Here is a 22,639-nt window from a genome sequence, read left to right as displayed (position 1 = left end):
CTCTGTGGGGTGGGAAACCGGGGGGGCGCAGCTCTTTCCCTAGTGAGGATAATTGCTGTTAATGAAGCAGGCCTATGCTAACGTGTGGGGCCAGGGCAGAGGGGGGGCGGTACGTGTGTGGGAGACACGTCGGCATCCCCGGGCATCCTGGCGGGGTCCCTGGGAGCCGAGGGCAAGGCCTCTTCCCGGGGCACCCCGCAGCAAAGATGCTGCTTTGCATATGCAAACGAGCTCATGGCATCGTTAGGCCTTGCTGTCACCCAGCAACTGCGACGTGGGAGCCCCCGGCCTGGGGGAGCTTTTCCCACGGCTGCCGGATGGGTGACTACATGCCTGTGCACACGTGTGTGCAGGTGTGTTTATACATCCATCTGTGTGCGCCCTGGTCCCTAGTAGGGTGGCACAAGCGCTGAGAGCTGCTGAGGGACCATCGAGTGGCCCTGCGGGAGCAGGTGCCCAGGGAAGAGGGGCTTGCACACGCGTGTGCACACACCAGTGCAAGCGTGCACACGATTAACACATGGACCACACGTGGGAACATGGAAATCTGCCCACACATCTGCTGCTGCTGTGACTGGCGGGGATGTGCACGCTCGCACACACTTGCACGCTTGCAGGCGTGCGTGTGCATGCAGCACCCTGACACACGCACACCCTCACAGCCCCGGGTGTTTGCATGCACGCAGTGCATGCGCGCGGCCCTTGTGCCTGTCCATGCATACAGTGGGGAAACTGAGGCAGGGAGGTTGCAGGGGGGGTAGCCGGTAGCCTGACATTTGGCACTGTTGTCCCCCCCCCGCCCCCCTCCCAACCCAGCTCTGGCACAGTGCCGAGGCTGGGGGAGAGCGGGACGCCTGGGCGAGGGGGGGGCCACCGGGCCTCTGCTTAATCTCATTAGTCTTGGCATGAAAAGGCGGATTTACGGGGGCTCACGTCTTCATCTGGCAGCGGGTGGGTGGGCAGGGCTGGCACCCTGCCAGGGGGTGTCCCCCCTCCTCCCCGCCCCCCCCCCCCAAAAAATAGCTGGGGGGGTGGGGATCAGTAGGGGTGCTGGCTGCCTGCAGCTATGCCAGGACCCCCCCTGCCCCTGCCCTTAGTCCTTGAGCGTGAGCGCACACACACACTTGCACGCTCACACCCCGGCGCCTGTCACACGTTCGGATCCGTGGGCTGTGCCAGGCAGGGTGGGCACAGCCACTCACGCTCGGGGGGCACTGCACTCCCTATGCCCCCTCCCCCCCGGTGGGACACTCCAGCACAGGCTGCCCGGCGTGCACCCCGAAACACAGCGTGACAGTCACCCCCCTGCACGGGCACCCTTCTGGCAGCACCTGCACGGACCCGGCTTTGCACACTGTCTGTGTATTCACACACATACACACAAACACGTCCGTGCGTGCACACGGTGATGTATATATGCTCACGTGCACACAAGTTTGCACACACATGTACATACAAGCATGTTCGCGCCCCCCCATGCATGCAGGCACCCCCACATGTGCCCTCACACGCGTGTGCACATAAATGCTTGTGCGCAGGCACGCAGGGTCACGCAGGTGTGAATGCACCAGCATGCCGGAAGGCACAACTGCACACCCGTCTGCGTGCGCACGCGTCTGTGCGTGCACACGCACACACGTGCACACGCACACACATATCTGTGCCCACACGCGTGTGCACACGCACACGCAGGTACGTGCCCCCGTGCTCACACACACGCACGTGCACGCCGGTGTGGGTACGTTCGCGTAGGGGCACCCACGGTGTGTACACGAGCGCGCGCACACGCGTGTGCACACCCACTGCCCTCCGGCGCGCCCCGCCAGGGGGCGGCAGAGACTATTTAAAGGGGCCGCGGCGGCACGAACCGAGGTGTCACCTCCCCCCCCCCGCCCCCCCCTTCCCCCCCGTCCCACCACCCTTCCACGCGGGCACGACCCCGGGTGATGTGGTGCCGGGGTGGGGGGTGGGAAGACACACGTTTATTCATATGGGGTGGTGGTGGTGGGGTGTAAGATGACCCTCCCTCCCAGAGGGAAACTGAGGCAGGGCAGGGTGGGTGCCCGGCACTCCCCGCCACCTCGTTCCTGCTGATGAAGTCCCATGTGTCCCCCCCACCCCACCCCACCCTACCCGCCCCCCTCAGCCCCAGGACCTGGAGGCCCCCCCGGCACACGCATTCAAGATGACAAGCTTCAAGAAGGTGAAGGCGTGCGGGATCTGCCGGCAGGCCATCACGCGCCAGGGCAGCACCTGCCGAGGTGAGGTGGGGGCGCAGGCACACGCATGTGCTTGGGGGTGGGTGTGTGTGTGTGTGTGTCAGGGGAACAGTGGATGTGCTCACATGGAACTGCCCTCGTGCACCCGTGCACAAGGCTGCGGGTGAGCGTGCATGGTTGTCAAAGTGCTTGCGTATATATGAGTGGTGTCAAAGTCTGCGCATGCCCTGTTGCGCGCATCTGCGTGTGCAAGCGTGTGCACAGGTGTGCACGTGTGTGTGTGTGTGCCTGCATGTGCAGCTGCGTGCACGAGGATGGGGACACGTGCCTGTGCCAGCCTGTGTGCACAGGCGTGTGTGTGCGTGTGCCGGCGGGGGAGCCTGTGGGTGTGCTGGAGCGTGCAGGGACGCCTTTGCTGGCGGGAAGGTGGCTGGGAGGCGAGGGCGGCTCGTGGACACACTTGCACGCGCGCATGTGTCCGCGTGTCAGCTGCACGTGTGTGCAAGCAACTGTGCAACGGTCACTGCACGAGTGTGCACGTGGGTGGGTGCTCACGCCGCCCGCCGTGCTCACTGCCCGCTGGGACACAGGCGGTGCCGCGGCCCCTGGCACGTGTGCGGTGCTGCCGAGCCCCGTGCGAGGGGCGGCGGGCGGAAACGCCGCTGGCGGCGGGAACAATGCGGCTTCCTTCGCCGCCGGAAATGGTCCTGGGGGGGCCAGAGCCTGGGAGGTGGCCGTGGCCAGGGCCACGCCATGTGGGGACCCCCATGCCCCCTGGGGATGGGACATGTGGCTTTGCAGGGCTGCCTGGGCAGCATGGCCGTGCCCTGTATAAGTGTGTGTCCCCAGCAGTGGCAAACAGACACCCACACCGACGCGTGGGCACGTGCTGTCCTCCGCAGGGGCGCGTGCATGAGCGTGCAACAGCACCGTGTGGGCAGGCGGGGGCATGGGCGCTGGCATCACCCCTGTGGCACGCTCGTGCATGCTGGTGCACGTGCGAAGCCTCGTGAGACGTGTCCGTGCGTGGCCTCCCCTCCACGCTGTTAACCCCCGGGCACTGGGGTTTGCACGCGCGCACGCTCCCCGGCATGTTGGCACCGTGGGGGGACGGCTCCTGCGTGTGGGGTGTGTGCCCGCCTGCCACATGTGTGTGCACAGGGTGCTGTGCCGTGCTGGTGTGTGCACGCGCGTGTGCAAGGCATCCGTGTGTGTGTGTGTGTGCATGTCCCGGCAGCCTGTACCCTGTGCTGAGGTGCTCCATGCAGTGTGGGGCGCCCCCAACGTGGGGTGGCCGTGGTGCCCCATGGCAATGTCCCCCCTCCTGCCCCCACTGACCCTGTGTCCCTTCTCCCTCCCGCAGGCTGCAAGCTCTCCTGCCACACCAAGTGCCAAGCCAAGGTAAGGCCGGTGCCCGTGAACGTCCCTGTCCTGGGGGGTGGCACTGGGGAATGGGAGTGGGGATGCCACGGTCTGTGTCAGCTGACCCCACCGCATGGGGCACCCAGATGGGTTGGTGGCCGTGGGCTGGTCCTGGTGGCACTGGTGTCACCGTTGGGTGAGGTTGGCAGTGCCACCCTGCTGCCTGGCCTCTGGCACGTCCTCATCTGGGTACAGGGCTGGATTTTGGGTTGCAGCCCAGCTCAGAGCGGGGCCGGCAGGGATCTGTGCCCCAGTGCCCGCAGCGGGGTGCCCTTTGCCAGGGTGGGTGCTGCGGCATGTGGGTGCCATGCGCCGCAGCTGAACGCTGCCGGCAGCGCACACGCAGGCTGGGCACCTCTCCCGATATCCCAGCACCGCCAGGGGTGGATCTGGCTGGCAGGAGAGAACGGAGCCGAGGATGCCCGGTGGCGATGTCCGTCTGTCCGGCTGCTGCGCTGGCGGAGGGGAACCCTATAGCAACCCAGGTTCTCCGGCGAGCTGGAGGTGGGCATGGCGCCTGCTGCTGCTGCTGGGGCAGGGGAAGCTGCACGTTCCCAAATCCCCGGGGAGGCATGCGTGCCAGCCGGCTCTGGGGCTGGCATCTCGGGCGGGAAGAGGCTGGCGTGCCCCGGGCGGGCAGCGTAGGCTGGGACATGCCCGTGCCCGTGCCCATGCCCGTGCCTGGCTGGGCAGGGAGGGAGAGGAAGGGCCTGAGGGGGCCTGTGCCGGGGGCCAGGCACGCGTCGGGCATCGCAGCGTGCCGCGGCGTGGGTGGCGTCGCTGGGCAGGCACTGGGAGCAGCCGTGGCACACGGCCCTGGACGGGGTGTTGGGGGAGGTGGAGGCTGATGGGACGTCCTGGGGATGTGCTTGGCATCTTGGTCCCTGATCGGGCAGGGCAGAGGTGGCCGGGAGGCTTGGCAGGGCTGTGCCAAGCTGGGGGACCCTGTGCTATCCTGGGACTCTGTGCCATCCTGAGATCCGGTGCCAACCACAGGGACCCTGTGCCACCCTGGCAAACCCTGTGCCACCCTGGGGAACCCTATCCCATCCTGGGGACTCTCTGACATCCCAGGACCCTGTGCCAGCCTCAGAACCCTGTGCCACCCCGGGGACCCTCTGCCAAAGGCTCCCGGGGGCTGAGGCCAGAGGAGGTGGCTTCTCCTTGATGCCGGGGTGCTACGGCGAGAGGTGAGGGGGGTGCGGGGTGAGGGGATGCCCGCAATACAGCAGGCGGTGGCAGGGAGCATCTGCCTGTGGTTTCCAGGCAGGAGGGAGTGCCAGGAAGCGCATGCGTCTGGGTGTGTGCCCGGTGGGGATTCTCTGATGTCTGATACGGGGTTGTGCACCAAGGGGTGTGTGTGTGTGGGTCACACCAGGGTCCCAGCATCTGGGTAGCCTGTGTGCAGCAGCAGCCCATGGCTCGCTCCTGCAGCCGGCTGCGTTTCATTAGCCTCCGTCACCCTTCCCACGCTCGCTGGAAGCTGGAGCCGCCTCAGTGGGGCCAGCTAGCCGAGGGGCGTGCTGCTGGGGGGTGCGTGCATGGGGCCAGGGCCAGGGGCCTTCTGCAGAGCTCCTTTGGGCCAGCGCCCAGGGAGGGGCTCCTCCGGCCGGGCAAGCGGCCAGCTGACTCACACGCCGGCTTGTTGTTGTAGGGTCTACAGGGAGGGCTCGTGTGGGGAGGGGGATTGGCACAGAGCAACAACAGCCTCTTGTCTACCTGAAGACCCTCACGTTTAACCCCTGCACCCCCAGGATACCTTGGAATGGGAAGATGGGCTCGCCCTCAAAATGCTGGCAGCTGCACCCCCCCCAGCACTTCCTTCTCCTGCCCTGGAGATGCTGCCAAGGACTTGGTGCCCCCCCCTCTGGTGGCTCCTGGCCCTGGACCCTGTTCCACAGGAGCATATTGGCAGCATCTTCCCCTTGGTCCCCATATTTACCCCCTTGGGACCTGCCCTGACCCCTTGTTCTCCCCCCCCCCCCCCCCCCCAGCTGCCCCCCAACACAGCCGGTTCCTGGCCAGCTGCCTCCTTGCCCAGTTGGGGGGAACCCCCCAGTTAAAAACCCCAAATGGACTGAGTAGGGTGGGAGGAGGGAGAAATAGGTGTGTAGGTAGGGGGGCTGGCGGGGTGTAAAGGGTTGTACCGAGGGTGATGGAGTGCGGGGTACCAGGAGATACCATGGATATGGGGGATACGGAGGTGTGGACACTGGGGTGTATGCGGGGGTATCGGGGAGGTGTGGACATGCTGGGGAGTGCCATGTCCCCAGGGAGGTGGTGAGGTAGTGAGTGGGCAGTGCTGTGCCAGGGCAGGCAGGACCTGCACCCCGGCAGGGACCTGCACCCCTCGAGGTCCCCCCCCGCCCCAAGGGACAGCGGGAGGACAGCGGTGGGACCCATGACCTGTGGTGGCAGTGATGCTGGCGGGGTGCCCGGCGCCCGTGGGTGGCTCTGGGGGGGCCGGGGCAGCCGCACACACATCAGCTGGGAAGCACGACGCCGTTCCCATGCCCATTTAAGGCCCTTCTCGCTCCGGGCCCCTCCGCTCAGGGATTTTTCCTGGCTTAGCAAACCTCTCTCCCTCCCTCCAAGGGGGATGGACAGAAGGATGGACACTGGCGTGTATCTGACCGCCCCCCAGCCTGCCCCCTCCCTCCGTCCCCGCACCAAAGCTGCCTGCCCAATGCATGGGGGGGGGGGGTGTAGCTTCCTTTGAAAAGTGGGGAAACTGAGTCACAGGGCCCTGCCCGGGGGTGGCCGGATGCTGGGGGACACAGCATGGGGTGCTGTGCTTTTCCGTGGCAGTGGTGAGCCCGTGTGTTGGCATGTGCGGGTCGTGGCACAGCCAGGATCTAGTGGTGACACTGTCCTCCCAGCTGGGATGAAGGCATGCACCCGAGGATGATCTGGGCAGCGGGGCCACGGAGGCGTGTCCCAAATCATGGAACAAGGGAGATGCTGGGGGCATCCCTGTCCCTCAGGATGTGCTTACTCCAACTGGGGTTGGATTTTGCAATGATGCTGCTTGGAGAGGCTGAGAAAAGATGGGGGACGAAGCTTCTCCCCTTGGCATGAGCTGACCTGGTGGTGGCTGGTTTGACTGTGGGACGGAGAAAGCTGCGGCGTTTGGCTGCCGAATTGGCTGGCGATGGCTGGCGGGTGGTTCTGGGAAGCGGCAGCGGCGCCAACCCCTGGTCCTGGCGAGGCTCCAGCTTGCCCCACACAACCCATGCCACGCTGGCACCCACAGGTCCTGGGGGAGGTGGGGGTGCCGGTCTGGGCCAAGAAGGGAAACTGAGGCACGGCACGTAGCGTGGGGTCGAGGTGTCTGGGGGCTGCCTTACTCCCCGGTGACTCCCCCTGCGAAGCCGACAGCGGGCGCGGGAGCCGTGCCGGGCTGCTGGGCCGTGTGTGTGAGTATGCGTGTGGCCGTGCGTGTGAACTCTTGTGTGAGTGTGCACGCGTGTGCCTGCACACGAGCGTGTTTGCGCCACCATGTGTGTGCACACGCACGTGCACGATCATGCGTGTGCGCTTGAGCCTGCAGGGGGAATGCACGTGCGTGCGAGAACATTCATCCGTGTGCACAAACGTGCTCGCACACGGGCGGGCGGTCACAGGCGTGTGCTCCCAGCTCAGCGCCATCCATCCCCGCTGGCCTCCTGCCAGGCCCGGCTTGTTTTCCGAGTGCCCCCCTGCGAAGGGACGCCGGGGGCTAGGGGGGTGGGAGTTTGTCCATCATTAAACCGGGGGCTGGAGCGGGGCCAGGGCCAGGCAGCGAGGCGCATCCTGGCCAGAGCAATCGCTCCCAGCACCCGCGGCGCTGACGGGCCCGTGGTGGTGGTGGTGGTGGTGACGCAGTGGGACCCGTGCCGGGGCACGCAGTGCTGGCAAAGGGGACGTGCGTCTCCTGGCCTGGGTTGGTGCTGGAGACCACCCCTGCCTGCAAATCAAGTTATGGCCAAGAGGGGAAACTGAGGCAGTGGGTGGTTGGACCTTTCTGGGCAGGCTTGGCTCATGGTGATGGGCATCCTGCAGCCGTGCCGTGGCTGGGGGTCCGGGCGGTGCTGGGGGGCATGGCCAGGCTATGCATCGCGGGCTGCCCATGGCTGTGCCGGGCATGGTGCCTGCAGGGAGGGGACATCCGTGTTCCAACTGCGGCAGGCTCGTGCTAGGGGACATGTGGCTGTCCTGTCCCCCGCTCTGCACTCCAGCCACTCTGATCCTGCCTCCTCCCCGCGCAGCGGAGGGGATGACGTGCCAGTCACACGGGGAGCTGCCTGTCCCGTCCCGTCCCTGTGCTCGATGCCCCGTTAAAAGCCACCCCTCCAGTGCTTTGGGACAGCTAATTAGCAACACCCCTGGTCTCCACAACAGAGTGGGTGGCAGGGGGGAGGAATGCAAGCAGGAATGTGTCCTTGGCCCTGGCACGGGCCCAGCTAGGGTGGCGGGACAGGGGGCTGCGGGGGTCAGCCCTGCACCGGTGCCATGCCAGGTCGTGTTTGTGCAGCAGGTCCTGGAGGGGGTTCTTTTTTTTTTTTTTTTTTTTTTCCCTCCTTCTTTCCTTTTTCCCCTCTACGTCACCGCCCAAATATTCGGCCTCTCTCAGCTCCTGGGGGGGGCGGGGGGGGAGTCGGCTCGGCTGCTCGGAGGAGCTGGGGCCCTTCTCTGCACCCTTCGGGTGCTGCCACATGCAGGGAGGGTGGGCAGAGGATCAGGGATGCTGAGACCGCCCACATTCACTACACTGGTGAGGGCTGGCAGGGGCTGTCCTGGGAGGTGTCAGCTGAGGCTGGGGGGACCACCAGCCTCCCTCCTTGGGGTATCCCAGGTCTGGATCCAGCCCCTCAGGGCCCTGCGGTGGTGGGAGGCAGGACTGGGGATGGACAGGGGCTCCTGCGGGGCATCTCTGCCTCATTTCCCATCAATTTTCTCCCTTCCCAGACCACTTTTCATCTCCCGTGGCCACCTCTCCTGGGATCTGTCCCTCTGAGGTGTGGCACTGACCCCAAACCAGCTGAAAGGTCTGGCTCAAGAGGGGTTCTACAAACCCTGCACTGGTTCTACAGACCCTGCTTCATCTCCTCCCATGTGCTTTCACCTATGGAGATGACCCCCCCAGGTGCCTGATCCCCAGGTCCCCCTTCTTCCCCTGACATCTGGGGTGCTGATGCTCAAGGGTGCTTGTTTTGGGTGGTGAAGGAGCTGATTCAGGTGGGGGGTGGTTTCTCCAGGGGTGCTGGGGGGAATCCTGCCGAATGCAGGGGCCACTGGACCCACTTGGCCAACTACTGGACCTGCTCCCACCAGCACATCGACCTGATGGCTCCAGGAGCTACTTGGTGGCTGGATTTCACGGACATTGTCAGGACTTCTCTGACCATGTCCTGTGAAGGCGACACGTCACCTCCCCAAGGGACAGCTCCCGTCACCTCCCCAGGGACAGGGATGTGGTGTCAGTGTCCTCTCACCCACTCATCCATCCTGCTTGGCTGCTGCTGCTACTTTCCCATCTGGCCCCAGCTCTTCTGCTGATGGTTTTTCCCAGGGTCTGGGAGCCGTCCCACCACCACCTCCAGAGGCGTCGGGGCTGGGGGGGTCCATGCGGGAATCTGTAATGGAGATGAGCTGGCATCTGTGCTCAGCTCCCCTGGCACAGGGTGTTCATTGCCCCTCCATCCCAGTCACAGCGCTCCCCTCTTTTTGGGATGCCTGCTTTTTGGGGGCTGTGGTGGGGCTGGTTTAGGGGTGCAAATGGATCCTGGTGGGGGGCGTTTGCCTTCACAGCGGTGGCTGTTGGGGTCCATCCCTGTGCCCTTGGGTGCCAGGGAGGGCAGCAGCATTAGCGCTTGCTCATGAAGGGGGGTGAGAAGGTGCCTCACAGGGGTGTTGGGGCTCCAGCGCTTTGTCCTCGGCAGTGGGCAGGATCTGCCGGTGCCTCTCGGTGCTTGGCTGCTAGAGAAACTGAGGCACGGAGGGGCTGGGCAGGATCTGCTGGAGTGGGATTGAACTCACGGGGGTGATGCATCTTATAGAGGTCTTGGAGAAGTGCAGAGAGAGAGCCCCTTGCTGCCATCCCATCCCTGGTGACTTTTGAGGGGGTGGCGAGGCAGGATGGGTTCCCGGGGTCCTGCCCCACGCCAGCAGAGCCAGCCCCAGCTTTTTGGCTGAGCCTGCGGCGTGAGGACGGAAATGCAAACAGAAACGGGGAGGCGTTGGGCGAGAAAATGTCAACAGCACTGGGCCGGGTGCCTGGCTTGCTGCCTCCCCGTCTGGCTTGCCGCTCTGTGGGCCACTGCCGGACAGGCTCCCCCCTGTCCCACATTTCTGGGGGCTTCCTCCCCTTGGTCCCGGGTCTTCTGGCACCGAGCATTTGCTCACGCAGCAGGGCCAGGACTGGGCTGTCCCAGGGGTGGCCGGGGAGAGCAGGGCTTCATCCATCACCACCCAGAGACCCTGAGGAGGACGAGGAAGGGAGACAGGAGGAAGGCAAGGGGGATGCTGGGCACAGCCTGGGTTTGGGACAGGCGAGCTGGGATTGGCGTGGCTCGACGTGCCAAGGGACAGCCGGGGATTTTCCAGCATTTTGGCTTTGCTTTCTAACTGGGGGGTGGGCTGGTAAATCTTCACACAGCCCCAACACCGGGGGTGCGGGGCAGCCAAGGACCATTAATTGGGTACCCCTTCCCGTGCGCGGCAGGGAGACATCAAGTTGTGCCAGGGGGTGCCAAGCAGATGAAGGCCCCAAGAAGGGCCCCACAACCCTGTCCCTGCCACAACCCCCCCCCCCTCCAAGGGCACGGGGACGCCGGTGGCGTCACGCGGGGCGATAAGGCCCCGACCCTGCTGCGCCCCGCCGCCCGCTGCGGCCCCTCGGCACGGGGTCCGAGGCGCTTTGCAGGGGGGAAGCAGCGGAGGTGTGTGCGGGGTATGTTTTTTTTTTGGGGTGGGGGTCAGCCCACTTGCCAGTACCCCTTGCCCAGGGCCGGCTGCCCGAGCCGGGCTCCTGGTTGCCTTTAAGGGCGTTTTTGGGGGAGGCGAGGGGAGCGGAGCGGGGCTGGACTTGGAGCGTGCCGTGCAGCTGGGGAGAGAGGGAAGAAGAGAAGAAAGAGGGAGAAGGAGCAAGAGGAGGGAGGGGAGCGGTGGAAAAAGCCGCCCGGGACCCCCTTCCTCCCCAGGGCCGGGGCCGGCGCCCCCGAGCTCCCCAGCCCCCGGCCGCCCCGGGGGTTCGGCGGGGAGCGGGGGTCCGGCGGGACCCCTCTGCGCCCCCTCCATCGCCGGGGTCCCGTTTGCGGGGAGCGAAACCCTTCGGCTCTCCCCCTCCCTTCCCTCCCCTCCCTCCTCCCTCCCTCCTTCCTTCCTTCCTTCTCCAGGCTTGGCCCGGGGAGGGAGGGGGGCTCTGCCTGCAGTCTGCCTTCACGCCTGCCCGCCCGGGCGACGCCGGGCTCCCGCCTGCCCCCCCCCTCCCCCTCCCCAACCCCCCCGGGCCCCTCCGGCCGCCCCCCGGCCGCCCCCCGCGCCCCCAGGGCCAGGTGAGGCTGCTGTGCCGTCCCTTTCGGATGTAGGCAGGCGAGACCCCGGATGGATTTCGGGAGCGTCATGAACCAGGTACGGGCGGGCGGCGGAGGCACGGGGGTCCCCAGCACCCCCCGAGTGGGGGGCGGGATGCTGTGTGTGTGTGTGTGAGGGGTGGCATCTCGTCAGGGGGCCGGGGGCCACGCGTGACATCTGAGCGGTGATGGGGTGGTGCGTGGTTGGGGGGGTGTGTGTGTGTTTCCCCCTCGCGTGTTGGGGGGTCCCCTGTTGTCGGTCCCCGGTGGGGGTCTCGGGGTGCGGGAGGGTTTGAAGGGGGCAATGCGGTGCTCGCAGGGAGGAGGATTTGGGGAGGGCGTGAGGGCCGGTTTGCTGCCAGATGGGAGCTGTGAGCGGCTGAGGGGGGCCGTGCCCCCCCCGTGCCCATCTCCCCACCTCGCCGGGGCGGTGACCCGCAGGGTGCCTGGGAGGGGGGACACGCAGGAGCTGGGGTCTGCGTCCCCGCCGAAGTGCGTAGGGGACCTGTCCCTGGGGACCGAGGGCTGCGCGGGAAAGCGGGGTCCTCCCCCGGCACCCCGCTCCCACCCCGCGGCCGGGGGGTGGGGGGGGGCGATGCCGGGCGGGTGCCTGTCACCCGGGGGAGGGGGGGGACACGGGAGGGGCAACCCCTGGGCCGGGACACCCTGGCAGCCCACGGGTTAACCCCCCTCCCCGGTCCCGCCGCGGGACCGTCAATAGTTAAACCCCGGGTTAATGAGTGGCGAAGAGCCCGGCAGCCCCGGCGGGTGCCACCCCCACTGCCCCCCCGCTCCCGATCCCCCCTCCCGGGCAGGGACCCCCGGCCCCTCGGAGCCGCCGGCCCCGCAGAGGGTTAAATCCGGCAGGGCAGGTCCCGGCGCAGATGTTTTTGGGCTGTGCTCCTGGGAGAGGAAACGGCCGAGCGAGGCATCAGCCCTCTTGGTTTTAAGGGGAAAACAAGAAGAAAAAAAAAAGAAAAAGAGAACTGCTCCGTTCCCGGGGCACCCGCGGGCGATCCCGCTCGGCACCGGGGTCAGTCCCCGGTGCGGGACCGGTGACCCTGCTGTGGATGCTGGGGGGTGGCTGGCAGGGACAGGGGGTGACAGTGTCTGCGCCCCCCCCCCCCCCCCCCCCCCCCGGGTCCTTATGGAGGGTGCTGGGGTGGCATCTGCTGCACGATGAGTTTGGGGGTACTTGGGGGCACCCATGTGAGAACCCCGTGTCCCTACAGTGTGGTAGCAGTGGGAGGGCTGTGCGTGTCTAGCCTGGAGCCTGATGCCATCCCTTGGGGTGACACCCCCGGGGAAGATGGGTCAGGACAAAATGAGCCCCCACCCCTCTTGCTCTCTAACGAAGCCTCTCCATTAGCGATCCCACTTGCTCTTGTTTCAGGAAAGCCAAGGCTAGTGGCACCCTGCGGGTCTGCTGCTCCCCTCGGGCAGGGCACTGTGCCCCTTCCCATCCCCCCCCCCCCCCCCCCTTTTGGGGTCCCGAGCTGAGGGGTCTGTTTGTGCCCTGGCTTATTCATGGGGAGCTGCCAGAACAGAGCTGTACCCTGCCCTGGCCACCCTCCTGCTTGCTTTGCCACCGTCCTATACCTGGCCTTGTGCAGCCCATCCCTGGGGCATCCCGTCGCAGTGCTGGCAGCCCCCCATCAGCACCAGAGCTGCCTTACTGGGTGTTGGGGTGCAGGGAGAAGAGCAGCCCCATGGCATGGCCCCTGGGCATGGGGAAGCGGCTGTGTCCCTGCTTCCACCTCCTGTTCCCATACCCCCTTGACCCCATAGGTGGGGGATGGCAGTTTTGGGGGTGCTGCTCAGCGATTTGGTTTCACTGTGGCATCTTCATCTCCATCCTGTGGGGTGAGGACACAGCACTGACCCTGGTCTCCATCTGCTCCAGACTTTCTCCCATGAGGGGAGCCCCCAGGCTGGGTGCTGGGGGCCACAGACCCCCTGGGGCAGCCAGGGCTTATTTTGGTACCTTGATCTCCCCTTGAGATGGGTTACAGCCCCCCTGGGGGCTGACAGGTGCCCTTGATGTCATGGGGCTGCCCAAAGCCTGCAGTGGGATCTCTGTGCCGCTCTGGGATGGGGCTGGTCTGGTGGTCCACCAGAATGGCAGACAGGAATCTGTGGGGCAGAGAGGATCTGTGGGGCAGGGTGCCCCACAGGGCTCACTATAGGGCACAGGCAGCCAACTTGGCTGCTGATGGGCTCATGCGCTGGCCAGTCCCACAGGAGTACCTGTGCTCTAACCAATCCCATCCATTTATTGACCGGTCCCCATGTGAGAATCTGTGTGCTGACCAATCCTGTGTTGGAATCCCTGCTCTGGCCAATCCTGCTTGAGAATCACTGCTCTGACCAATCCTGTGTGAGAATCACTGCTCCGACCAATCCCAATTCAGAATCCATGTATTGACCAATGCCATATGAGAATCCATGCATTGACTAATCCCATCTAAGAATCCATGCACTGACCAATCCCAGGCGAGAATCCAGTTGCTGACCAATCCCATGTAAGAATCCACACACTGACCAATCCTGTGTAAGAACCTGTAAGACCAATCCTGGCGATCCCTGGTGTGGGATCTGCTTCCCAGCCAATCCCTGTGGCTGGTTTGGGGCCGGGGGTGTTGATGAGGGACCGGGAGGACCCCCATCCCCTCCTGTGGGGCAGGCTGGTTGTGGGGTCACCATGGGACTGGGGTGTCCCTGCAGTGGCGTGGCAGCACCCACGGGTGGGTGCTCCAGCAGGGCATGTCTGGGGTTGCGGGGCCGGTGCCAGGCAGGCGATGGCCTGTGGGGCTGCATCCAGACCTGCTGCCTGCAGATGTTGCCTTTTTAGGCACTGGAGCACAGCATGTCCCTGCCCGTGGCCGGCCCCGTGCCGAGCCAGTGCCTGCTGGCAGAACGGGGCCAGCCCCTGTCCTGGGCATGTGGAGGCCCTGTCCCCCTCCTGACCCCAAAACCCCCCTTTTTCCCCGAAACAGGCATGGGGATGCTGCCTTCTCCCCCTTCTCCTAGTCAGCACTTGGCAACCCTGGGGCCGATTGCTCAAACCACCCCGGAGCTAGGACCTGCCCTTATTTGGGTTGAAACTGGGGCTGTTTTGGTGCCGCTGCCTCCATCGCAACCCTTGGAGCTTCCCTGTGTGTTGCCTTCCCCATCCTGTCCCATCTCCTCGTGCTGGGGCTGCTGGCCTCGTCCACTGTGGGCTGCTGGGGGCTGTCACCCTCCTGGCCATGCCATGCGTCCCGGAGTGTGCTAGGGTGCTGGGGTGGCCCCCAGGGCTACTGCGGGGTGGAGCGGCTGGTGTCCCTTGCAGTATCTCAGTCCCAATCAGCAGGGCTGGGTGCACCGGGTGACCTCTGTCCTGGCCCTGCTGCCGCCTTCCTGGTGGGGATGGGTCATATAGGGTGGGTCCCTGGGGACAAACCGGGGAGGGAAACAGAGGGGATGGGGTCCATCCCAGCTGGGGGGACATGCGCAGCATGGTGGTGGCTCTTTGCCGTGGTGTACCCTCCCTGAGTACCACCAGCATCTCTTGGGCAATGCAGGGACAGGATGGCATGCAGCCCGGTGGCCTCTGCCCTAGCACGGGCACTGCCAGGCATCCCAGCATGGAGGGGACAGTGTGGTGCCGGTCCCTAACCCAGCTGCGGGGTGGGATGGGGATGCTCAGAGGGAAGCCTGGGAGCGGCGAGACCTCTGCGCCCCGGCGTCAGCCCAGCCTGACTCACCCCGAGCCGCCGGCCAAGCCGCTCCCCGGCTCTTCGGCACAGCTGACGGTTACCCCCGCCCGAGGGGAGAAACCCCAAAAGCTACAGAGCCCCTGAGCACTGGCAGGGGCAGAGAGGGTCTGCGTGGTGTTGGGGTGCTGCGCTCTCCCCAGGACCCCTGTGCCGGGGTTCCGGGGCTCCGTGCAGCTGCCCCGTGCGTCGCACACCGGGGCTGTGCTGGGCAGGGTGGAGCTGGGGCGAGGGGGGAGCAGGCGCGGATGGAAACATGCCGTCCTCCCACCACGGACTTGTTGCATAAACAGGAGATTTGCCAGAGCCGCGAGAAATGTGAGGGCAGGAGGAGCAGGCAGCACGTGGTATGGGCAGGGGGGACCTGACCCCTGTGCAGGGCAGCGGGGTGGCCGGAGGGGCACTGTCTGAGCCTGGACCCTATAGTGCCTTCTGGCTGGCAGGGGGGAAGGATACTGCGGCTGGTCCCACCGGGAAGGGGGAAACAAGGGTGCTGGAGAGGGGAAAACCTTCCCTAACATCCCCAACTTGGTGGCCCCAACTTGTCCCTTTAAAATGCCTTCTGCTGTGGGGTGCTGGAGAGGGGCTCCACCTCTGCCCCACACAGCGTCTAAGAGAGGGTTCGGCAGGACTTGGTGGCTGTTGCAGGGCCAGAGGGGCCGGTGAGCAGGGGAGGTCTCTGGGGACGGCTGGGGGGTTACCGTGGCCCGTGGCTGTCCTTGGCCCCCTCTTCCATGCCAGGGGCAAGGTCTCAGGGTGAGCACAGAGCTGTGGGGTGCATGGGAACATCATGCACAGCCCAGCTGGGATGTGGGTGGCACAAAGCTCAGGCGACCTTCCTAGGCAGGAAGAGGTCCCCCATGGAGTGACATGGGACCCCATGAGGTCCCCTGTGGGGTGACGTGGGCTGAGCTGGCGTCACTTCACGTGGTCTCTGTCAGTGCCACCCCAGTGTCGTCTTGTGGGACACCAATCTGGCCACTGAGTCACCATCCTCTTTGGCAACCACGTTTCCAGCCCACAGGGTGGTTTGGGCAGGGGACTCCCTTCCTGAGAGCTGGAGGGAGTGGTGTGCCGGGCTCCCTTCTTTTGGGGTCTGCATCCTTTCTGGGTGGAGGGACCAGGAGGGCCATGCCTGCCTGATGCTGGTTTGCTGTGGGAGAGGTCTGGGATGCCGGGGGGGGGTGGATCCATTTTGGCAGCACATCTCCGCTCCGACCACATCAGCCGGGCTGGCTTGCTGGTGTCTTGGTGCTTGGCTGCGCGAAGTGGCTCCGGCGTGCCGTGGTCTGCACGAGGGCCGGGTAGTCTGGCGCTCCTGCTGCTCCCGGCATCGCAAGGGTCAGCACCGGCCCGGATATCGGCCGGCTCGGGAATGTTTATCGGAGCTCCTGGGGAAGGGAAAAACAAAAAACGCCACCCAAAGGAAGGGATATGCGTCAGAGATGGGCCTGCATCGCCCACCGGCAGCCGGGAGGGCTGTGCCGTGGGCTGTGGGCCAGCGCTTGCCTGGCTCCGGCAGCCCGGCTGGGGGGAACCCCTGCACTCCCGCAGCCCGCCCCGTGCCCAGTACTGCACCGACCCAGCCCGCTGCTGAATCGCAGGGCCCCTCCATGGAGGTTTGTCTCCCACCAGCCCCGCTGGCATCCCGTGGGCTGGGGCTGCAATCTGCTGGGATGCTCCAGCTGGAGCAGGACCTGCCTATGTCCCTGGCTACTTCCATGGCTGCAGGGGTTATTTTGCTGAGGGAGGAGGAGGAGGAGGGAGAGGAAGGATTTGGGAGGGACGGAGATGCGGGTGGTGGCTGCAGCAAGGAGGAGACTCTGGGGTGTCTCATCAATGGGTACATGGTGGGTGTCTGCATCCCTCCAGCCTTGCTCAGTGCTTGTGAACTGGTGCTGAAGTCCCGGCAGGGATCTGGGGTGCAGAGGCCAGTCCCCGAGCTGCAGCCGGTGAGGGGTCCCGTGGGCTGCTCTGCCCTGGGGTGGTGTGGCCAGGGGCTGCCAGGGGTTTGCTGGCCAGGTGTTTACTTCTGGGCTTAGACATCTTGAGGGTATCGAGTTTCTTTAGGTATGGTGACAGCTGGCTGTGAGTGAGCAAGCTCATTGCTGCTGTCCAGGGGAAGGCTGCAAGGTGTGCCCAACCCTTTACGAGACATCAGAGAGTCCACGCCACTCGTGGCCGTGGGGCCTCATTTGCTGGGGAAGTGATTTTGCTGCTTGGCAAAACCCAGGTCTCAAGTCAGCGGCTCGTGGGATGTGGCTGCTGGGAGGGATGGGGCTGCGACCTGGGGGGCCGGGTGGGCAAGCGGGGGGCCGTGGGGGGCTGGCGGGGTGGGCGGCAGCCCCACTGCGCCTCGTTCCTCGCATTCCTGGGCAGGGCTGCCGGGCGGTGGGGTCGCAGCGGCAGGGGCCGGGCGGCAGGAATGCAAACACTGGTTGGGGGGGGAGAAGAAAGGCCGCTGTGTCTGCCGCGGTGAGGCGAAGCGCGGACTAGGGGTGTGCAGGTCCCCCCGCCTTTCCCACTCCTCCCTGCACCGGGGAATATGGGGGTCCCTGGGGACAGAGGTGGCAGCGGTCCTGGGGATCGCTGTGGTCCTGTGCGGGGTGATGCTCCCACCGGTCCTGTGAGGCAGGAGGGATGCTCCCGCACCCCTGAGCCAGGAGCTCGGCTTCCCTAGGAAGGGGTTCATTGCCCGGGGCAGGGTCTTCCCTGCTTCAAACATGAGGCGTGTTTGAGCCAAACTTGAGAGGGGGATGGAAGCTGAAAACATCGTTGTGTTCCTGCAGTCCTCATAAAACTGCCTTTCTGAGGTGAGGGAGTGCCATACAGCCCGGTTTGGTGTCTCCTGTGGATGGGAGGAGCGGTGTCGGGTGAGCACAAGCCCATATTAGACATCAGAGAATCCGCTACAGCAGGGAAATACAACAACGGGCACCCCAGTTTTCTCCCTTTTCCAGCCAAAAAAGCATTTGTAGCCTGCAAACCTCCCGGTGCTGACAGCAGAGGAAGGGTGGGCACGGACCCTACCTGTCCATGGGACCACTGTGTCCCATGGCAGAAGCTGTGGGAGCTGCACATCTTCCCCCATCACCATCCTCGGGAGCTGGGGCTGGGTGGGGGCCGGGGGCCCGTGGTTAAGCATCCGGGGGGGAAGAGTGCGGAGGTGTGCGGGCGTACGGTGTGGGGTACGGCGCGGCCCTCGCCGGCCCCGTCCGCTCGGCGGCTCGCTGCCGGAGAACATTCCAGGGAGGCTGGCGCGGGGCCAGCGCCGCGGGGCAGGGAAAGGGGCCTTTTATGGAAGCGTTTCTGCATTAGAATAAAATCATAATAATAATACGCAGGGGAAGGGAGCGGGAGGAGGAGGAGGAACCCCTGAAGAAAACAGGGAGGCGGGATGGGAACGGGCCGGTGGCCGGGGAGGGGACAGGCGCTGGGCATCACCCTGGGTGGACCGGGATGGGGTGGGATCTGGGTGCTCCGAGTGGGGTGCTTGAGGCAGATCCTGCTATTTATGGCCGAGATCAAGGGAGGCTGAGTGGGGTGTGGGGGGTCCCCATGTCACCGTAGTGAGGGACCAGTCTCTGAGTGGTGTTTGGCATGTTGGCTCAATGCTGGCATGGGGCAGGTGATGGCTGGTTGGGGGTCACCGCTGGTGGGGACACACAGTGGGGTCGGAGGGGACGAGGTGTCCCGAGTCACACCCTCCCACTACTGTCGGCGTCTCCGGGCCAACGTGGGGCTGGAGCGGTTGTTCCCGCTGCCCCCGGCACCGACAAACAAGGCGCTGCCTCTCCCACCCTGGCGTGCTGCTGCTTCCCCGGCGGACTGGGGTGCACGCAAAACCCAAGGTTAATTGTCAGTAATTGCCGCTGGTAATTAAGGTAACAATAGCCGGGCTGTTCAGCTGGCGGCTGCAGGAGCGCTCACGAGGCCGGGCTGGGGTTTGTTCCAGGAGCTGCTCTTGGCATCAGGCAGCCGCGCCGCGCTGCGCCGTGCCGTGCCCCGCCGTGCCCACCCGGGGCCGGGGCTGCCCGGGGTCCCCGGCCAAGGACAAATGGCACCACCGCTGTGGCCCTGAGCCCGTGGCTCCTGTCATCTGGGAGCCCAACCCTGGCTTTGAGATGCTGCCTGTGGGCGGCAGGGCCGTGGGCCACGGGTGTCCTTGTCACCCCCTTGAGCGGGCACTGGGGTTTGCTCGGAGTGTGGTGGGGGGTGGATGCTGCAGCCTGACCCCTTCCCATACCCCATGCTGGACTGGGGGCTGTGGGGACTAATCCTGTTCCTCTTTCTGCTTCCTTACAGGCTGTGACCCCCTGCACCCCCGCTGTCAACTATGAGCTGGTAAGCGAGTCCCCCCCCCCCCGCCCCGGCCACCGTGAGCCGTGGGTGGCAGGCAGAGCTCTGGGGACGCTGGGTGGGATGGGACACCCTGTTCTGCACCGGGCATGGGGCTTTCTCTGCCTGGGGGCTTCAGGGTGTGGGTCCCTCACCCTCAAAACCACAGGAGTCCTGTGCTGGGGGTAACACCCAGCACACCCCCCCCCCCCCCCCCCCCCAATTTTCATGCTGGCTTCAGGGCATCCCACATCCCAGCAGCACAACTTAGGGCAGCCCAGCTGTCACGGGACTCCTGGAGCTGGAGCTTTTGGGGAAGAGGGCCTTGTGGGCTTGCTGGGGGGGGACGGGACAGGCAGATGAGACGTGACCCGCCTGGGCTCTGGGGTCCCTCGGCGCCGAGGACCTCCCCTCCCTGGCTGGAGCCGAGGCAGTTTCTTGCACACCCGGAGATGGCTCTACCAGATGTGCCTTTGGCTCAGGGCGTCCAAGGCCGCGCGTTCGTGTCCCTTGTTATTGTCACCCCCTTCTTTTGTCCCTCCTGGGGACCTTTAACGAGCAGCCGGGGTGACGCACAGCCCTTTCCACCCTGTCCTCTGTGGGAAAACAGCTGGATGCCCTATCTCCAGACACCCCGTGCTGGGGGATGATGGGCGGGGGGGCACTGGGTGGGCAGCCATGCTCCTGTGCTACACTGCTCTGGGCCACCGCAGGGCTCTGGGGACGGCAAAGCACCATGGCAGGACCATGCCTGAGGCAGAGGTTTGGGAAACGTGGCACGGTGGTACCCACCAGGCAGCATCTAGCTGGTGGAGCAGCCCCCCCTTACCCCGTCCCCAGCCTGGCCGTGCCCGTGGCGGCGGGCAGAGCGGGCACGTGGCGGCAGGGAGGCTGGCATCGCCCGGGGCTGGCATGGCCGCCTTTCCTTCTTGCTCCGGACGTGTGCCAAGGCTTGCTGGGGCAGGCGCCGGGGAGAGGAGGCCCTGGCAGGGCTTCAGCTCCGGGCTTGGCAGCCTGGCAGTGCCGGGGGTGGCCGTGTCCCACGCGGGTCCCTGGGCTGGGGCAGGGGTCTCACCTGAAAAGTGGCCTTAGGAAATGTCCCCCTGTGATCTCACGAGGGCTGTGCGTGAGCCCGAGCGAGGAGATGGGCTGGGAGCAGAGCCTGCTGCCCGCCCCGGGGCCCCGTGGTGGTTATCTGCCCCGAGTTTAATCTCTGCCTGTACCCCCCCCCCACCCCCGCCCCTGCCAGCCTCCTCGGGCACTTATCACCAGCAAAAACATGTTGGCTTCGAGCTGGGACCGTTACTGTGGCTCAGGGAGGAAATTGAAAGGCGTTTGCCCTGTCCCGTGGCTGGAAATGGCAACTCCAGCCTCTCTGTTGGGGCTGCGGCAGCCTGGTCTCGGGGGTCCGCCTGGTCCCAAGACCCTCCATGAGCCACCCAGCTGGGTCCCTTTGCTGTGCCACCACCAGGCACCCCAACCAGCTGTCTCCAGGCAGAGCGGTCTGTCCTCTGCTCCCTCTATTTGGGGTCTGAACACTCTCCCCCAGCCGGGTAAGCTAATTCCCGTCCCCAGCCCCGTTTCAAAGCTCTCCATGGACTCCAGTGGTGTGTCACCAAATTTGCCCCCTTTTTGAGCATCTCGGACCCCTGCTCTGCTCCCACCGGGGTCCTTCACCGGCCCTAGCAGGAGCTGGGCTTGCTGGTGGCCAGGCTGGGTGTGGGGCTATGCCAGGCTCACCCCATTGTTTACCTCCTGGCTGTGGGGTCTGAGCATGGAGGATCCAGATGGGACTGTGGAGGTGCTGAGGGCACCGGGTGCTTTCTGTGGACCGGGCACAGCGTTGGGCAGAGCACTCTCCAGTGTGGGATGCAGCTGCTGGGAGGGGAGATGGCAGCATCCTCAGTACCCCGGCATCGCCCCGTCTCCGTGCTTGGGTTTCGAGGGATTCCCGACCTTTAGGAAGAGCGGACACATTGGCCGGCAGGGAAGGAAGTGGGACCGCAGCGCGTTTCCTAGGAAGGGCCAGAAATAGCTAGGGGGGAACTTTTGACCCCAGCCCCTGCTCTGCGTGTGTGTCTTTTCTCTCAGTCTCTCTCTCCTTCTCTCTCGCTTTGCCTTTTTCTCACCCTCCTCTTTCCTCCTGCCTGCCTGCCTGCAGCCGTCCCCGGGGGAGAGCATCACGAAGCAGGTAGATGTCCTGGTAAGTGCTACCAGCCGCAGAGGCTGGTCTCTGCCTCGAGACCTTCCAGGGGGTCGCTTGTGCCTGTCCCATTGCCGCAAGCCCCCCGCCTGCAGCCAAAATCCCTCAGCCTGGGATGCCCCTGTGGTTTCCCAACATCCCTGGGACCCCCCAAGCCCTCCCTCCCTGCCAGCCAAGGTGATGATGGCCGTGCCGAAAGCCAAGCGAGGTGCCCAGGGTTGGTGGCAGAGGCAGTGGCAGAGCCCAGTGGAGCGGGGGCCAGGGCTTTTGCCACAAAGCCGGCTTTCCTGTCCCGGAGCCGGGGATATGTTATTTAATCTGTGGACATGAAATTGCTAAGACAGTGTAGACAAACGCCCAGCCAAAATCAACGCGGACGGCTTCCCCCTACCTGCAGCCAGCTTGCCGGCCTCCCTGTGCTCCCGGGCTGGGACTCGAGGGATGGAGGTAGAGTGGTTCCCATAAGGAAGAGGGTGAAAGCCTTCCTCACCCAGAAGCCAGCTTTGCCCCATCCCTTTGGTTGTTCAGGGTGTGTCGCTAATCCCTCTCCGAACTGGAGAAAGAGCCTCCACAGCTAGAAAATTCCAGTGTGATAGTCAGGAGTACCCTTTGCTGGCTTTGCTCTCTTTTGGGGAAATTTCCTGGTATTTCTGCATCCTTTCTTGTACCTCCGATCACCCTTTCCAGGAAGAAGGGACCTGTGGGTTTCGGATGCTGCTGAGCCAGCCTGAGGCTGGGAGGCAGATGCTCAATGAGGCAGGCATGGGGATCTTCAGCCCAACGTGGCTGGGACCAGCCTGCCCTGTGCTAGGCTGGACTGGGACATACTGGCTTGGCTGGGGTCTCTGCTCCAGAGGGGACCTTTGCAGGGTCTCCTAGCCTGGTGGTGGGCAGGAGTGTTTAATAACACCAGCGCTTGCTCCTATCAGCTGATCGTGGGCTGACTCTTCCTCGTGCAGGGGCTGGCGGCACAGACGGCAGCGCGGCTGCGGTTAGATCGGGGGGGGAGCGGGGCAGAGCCGGAGCGCTCCTGCCGGTGTGGGGGACGCTGGAGGGCCCTGGCCACAGGCACCCGCTCCCCTGGGCCGGGAGGGTGCCAGGAGCGGAGCCACCATGCCCTGGAAGTGGATTAGCAAGGGTCTCGCTGCG

The 22,639-nt window shown here is 65.2% G+C and overlaps 1 protein-coding gene across 9 annotated transcripts in view; it reads left to right on the top strand.

The window, feature by feature from the left end:
* Positions 1-11,133: 11,133 nt before the first annotated feature.
* Positions 11,134-22,639, top strand: part of TNS1 (tensin 1) — a 55,730-nt gene continuing 44,224 nt past the window's right edge. For 8 of the 9 annotated variants that reach the window (XM_082483236.1, XM_082483235.1, XM_082483233.1 and 5 more), the window contains exons 1-2: positions 11,134-11,252; positions 19,255-19,293. In XM_082483236.1, coding sequence (XP_082339362.1) covers positions 11,226-11,252; positions 19,255-19,293 — 66 coding nt within the window. In that variant the 5' untranslated portion in view covers positions 11,134-11,225. Of the gene's footprint in view, positions 11,253-16,790; positions 16,800-19,254; positions 19,294-22,639 lie in introns of those variants that run through there. The other variant, XM_082483230.1, reaches the window with a different exon arrangement.

This window comes from Vanellus vanellus (assembly GCF_965231255.1).
Source record: "Vanellus vanellus genome assembly, chromosome: 5".
Taxonomy (NCBI): domain Eukaryota; kingdom Metazoa; phylum Chordata; class Aves; order Charadriiformes; family Charadriidae; genus Vanellus; species Vanellus vanellus.
The sequence above is the reverse complement of the archived record's forward strand: the minus strand, read 5'-3'. Positions and strand labels throughout refer to the sequence as shown.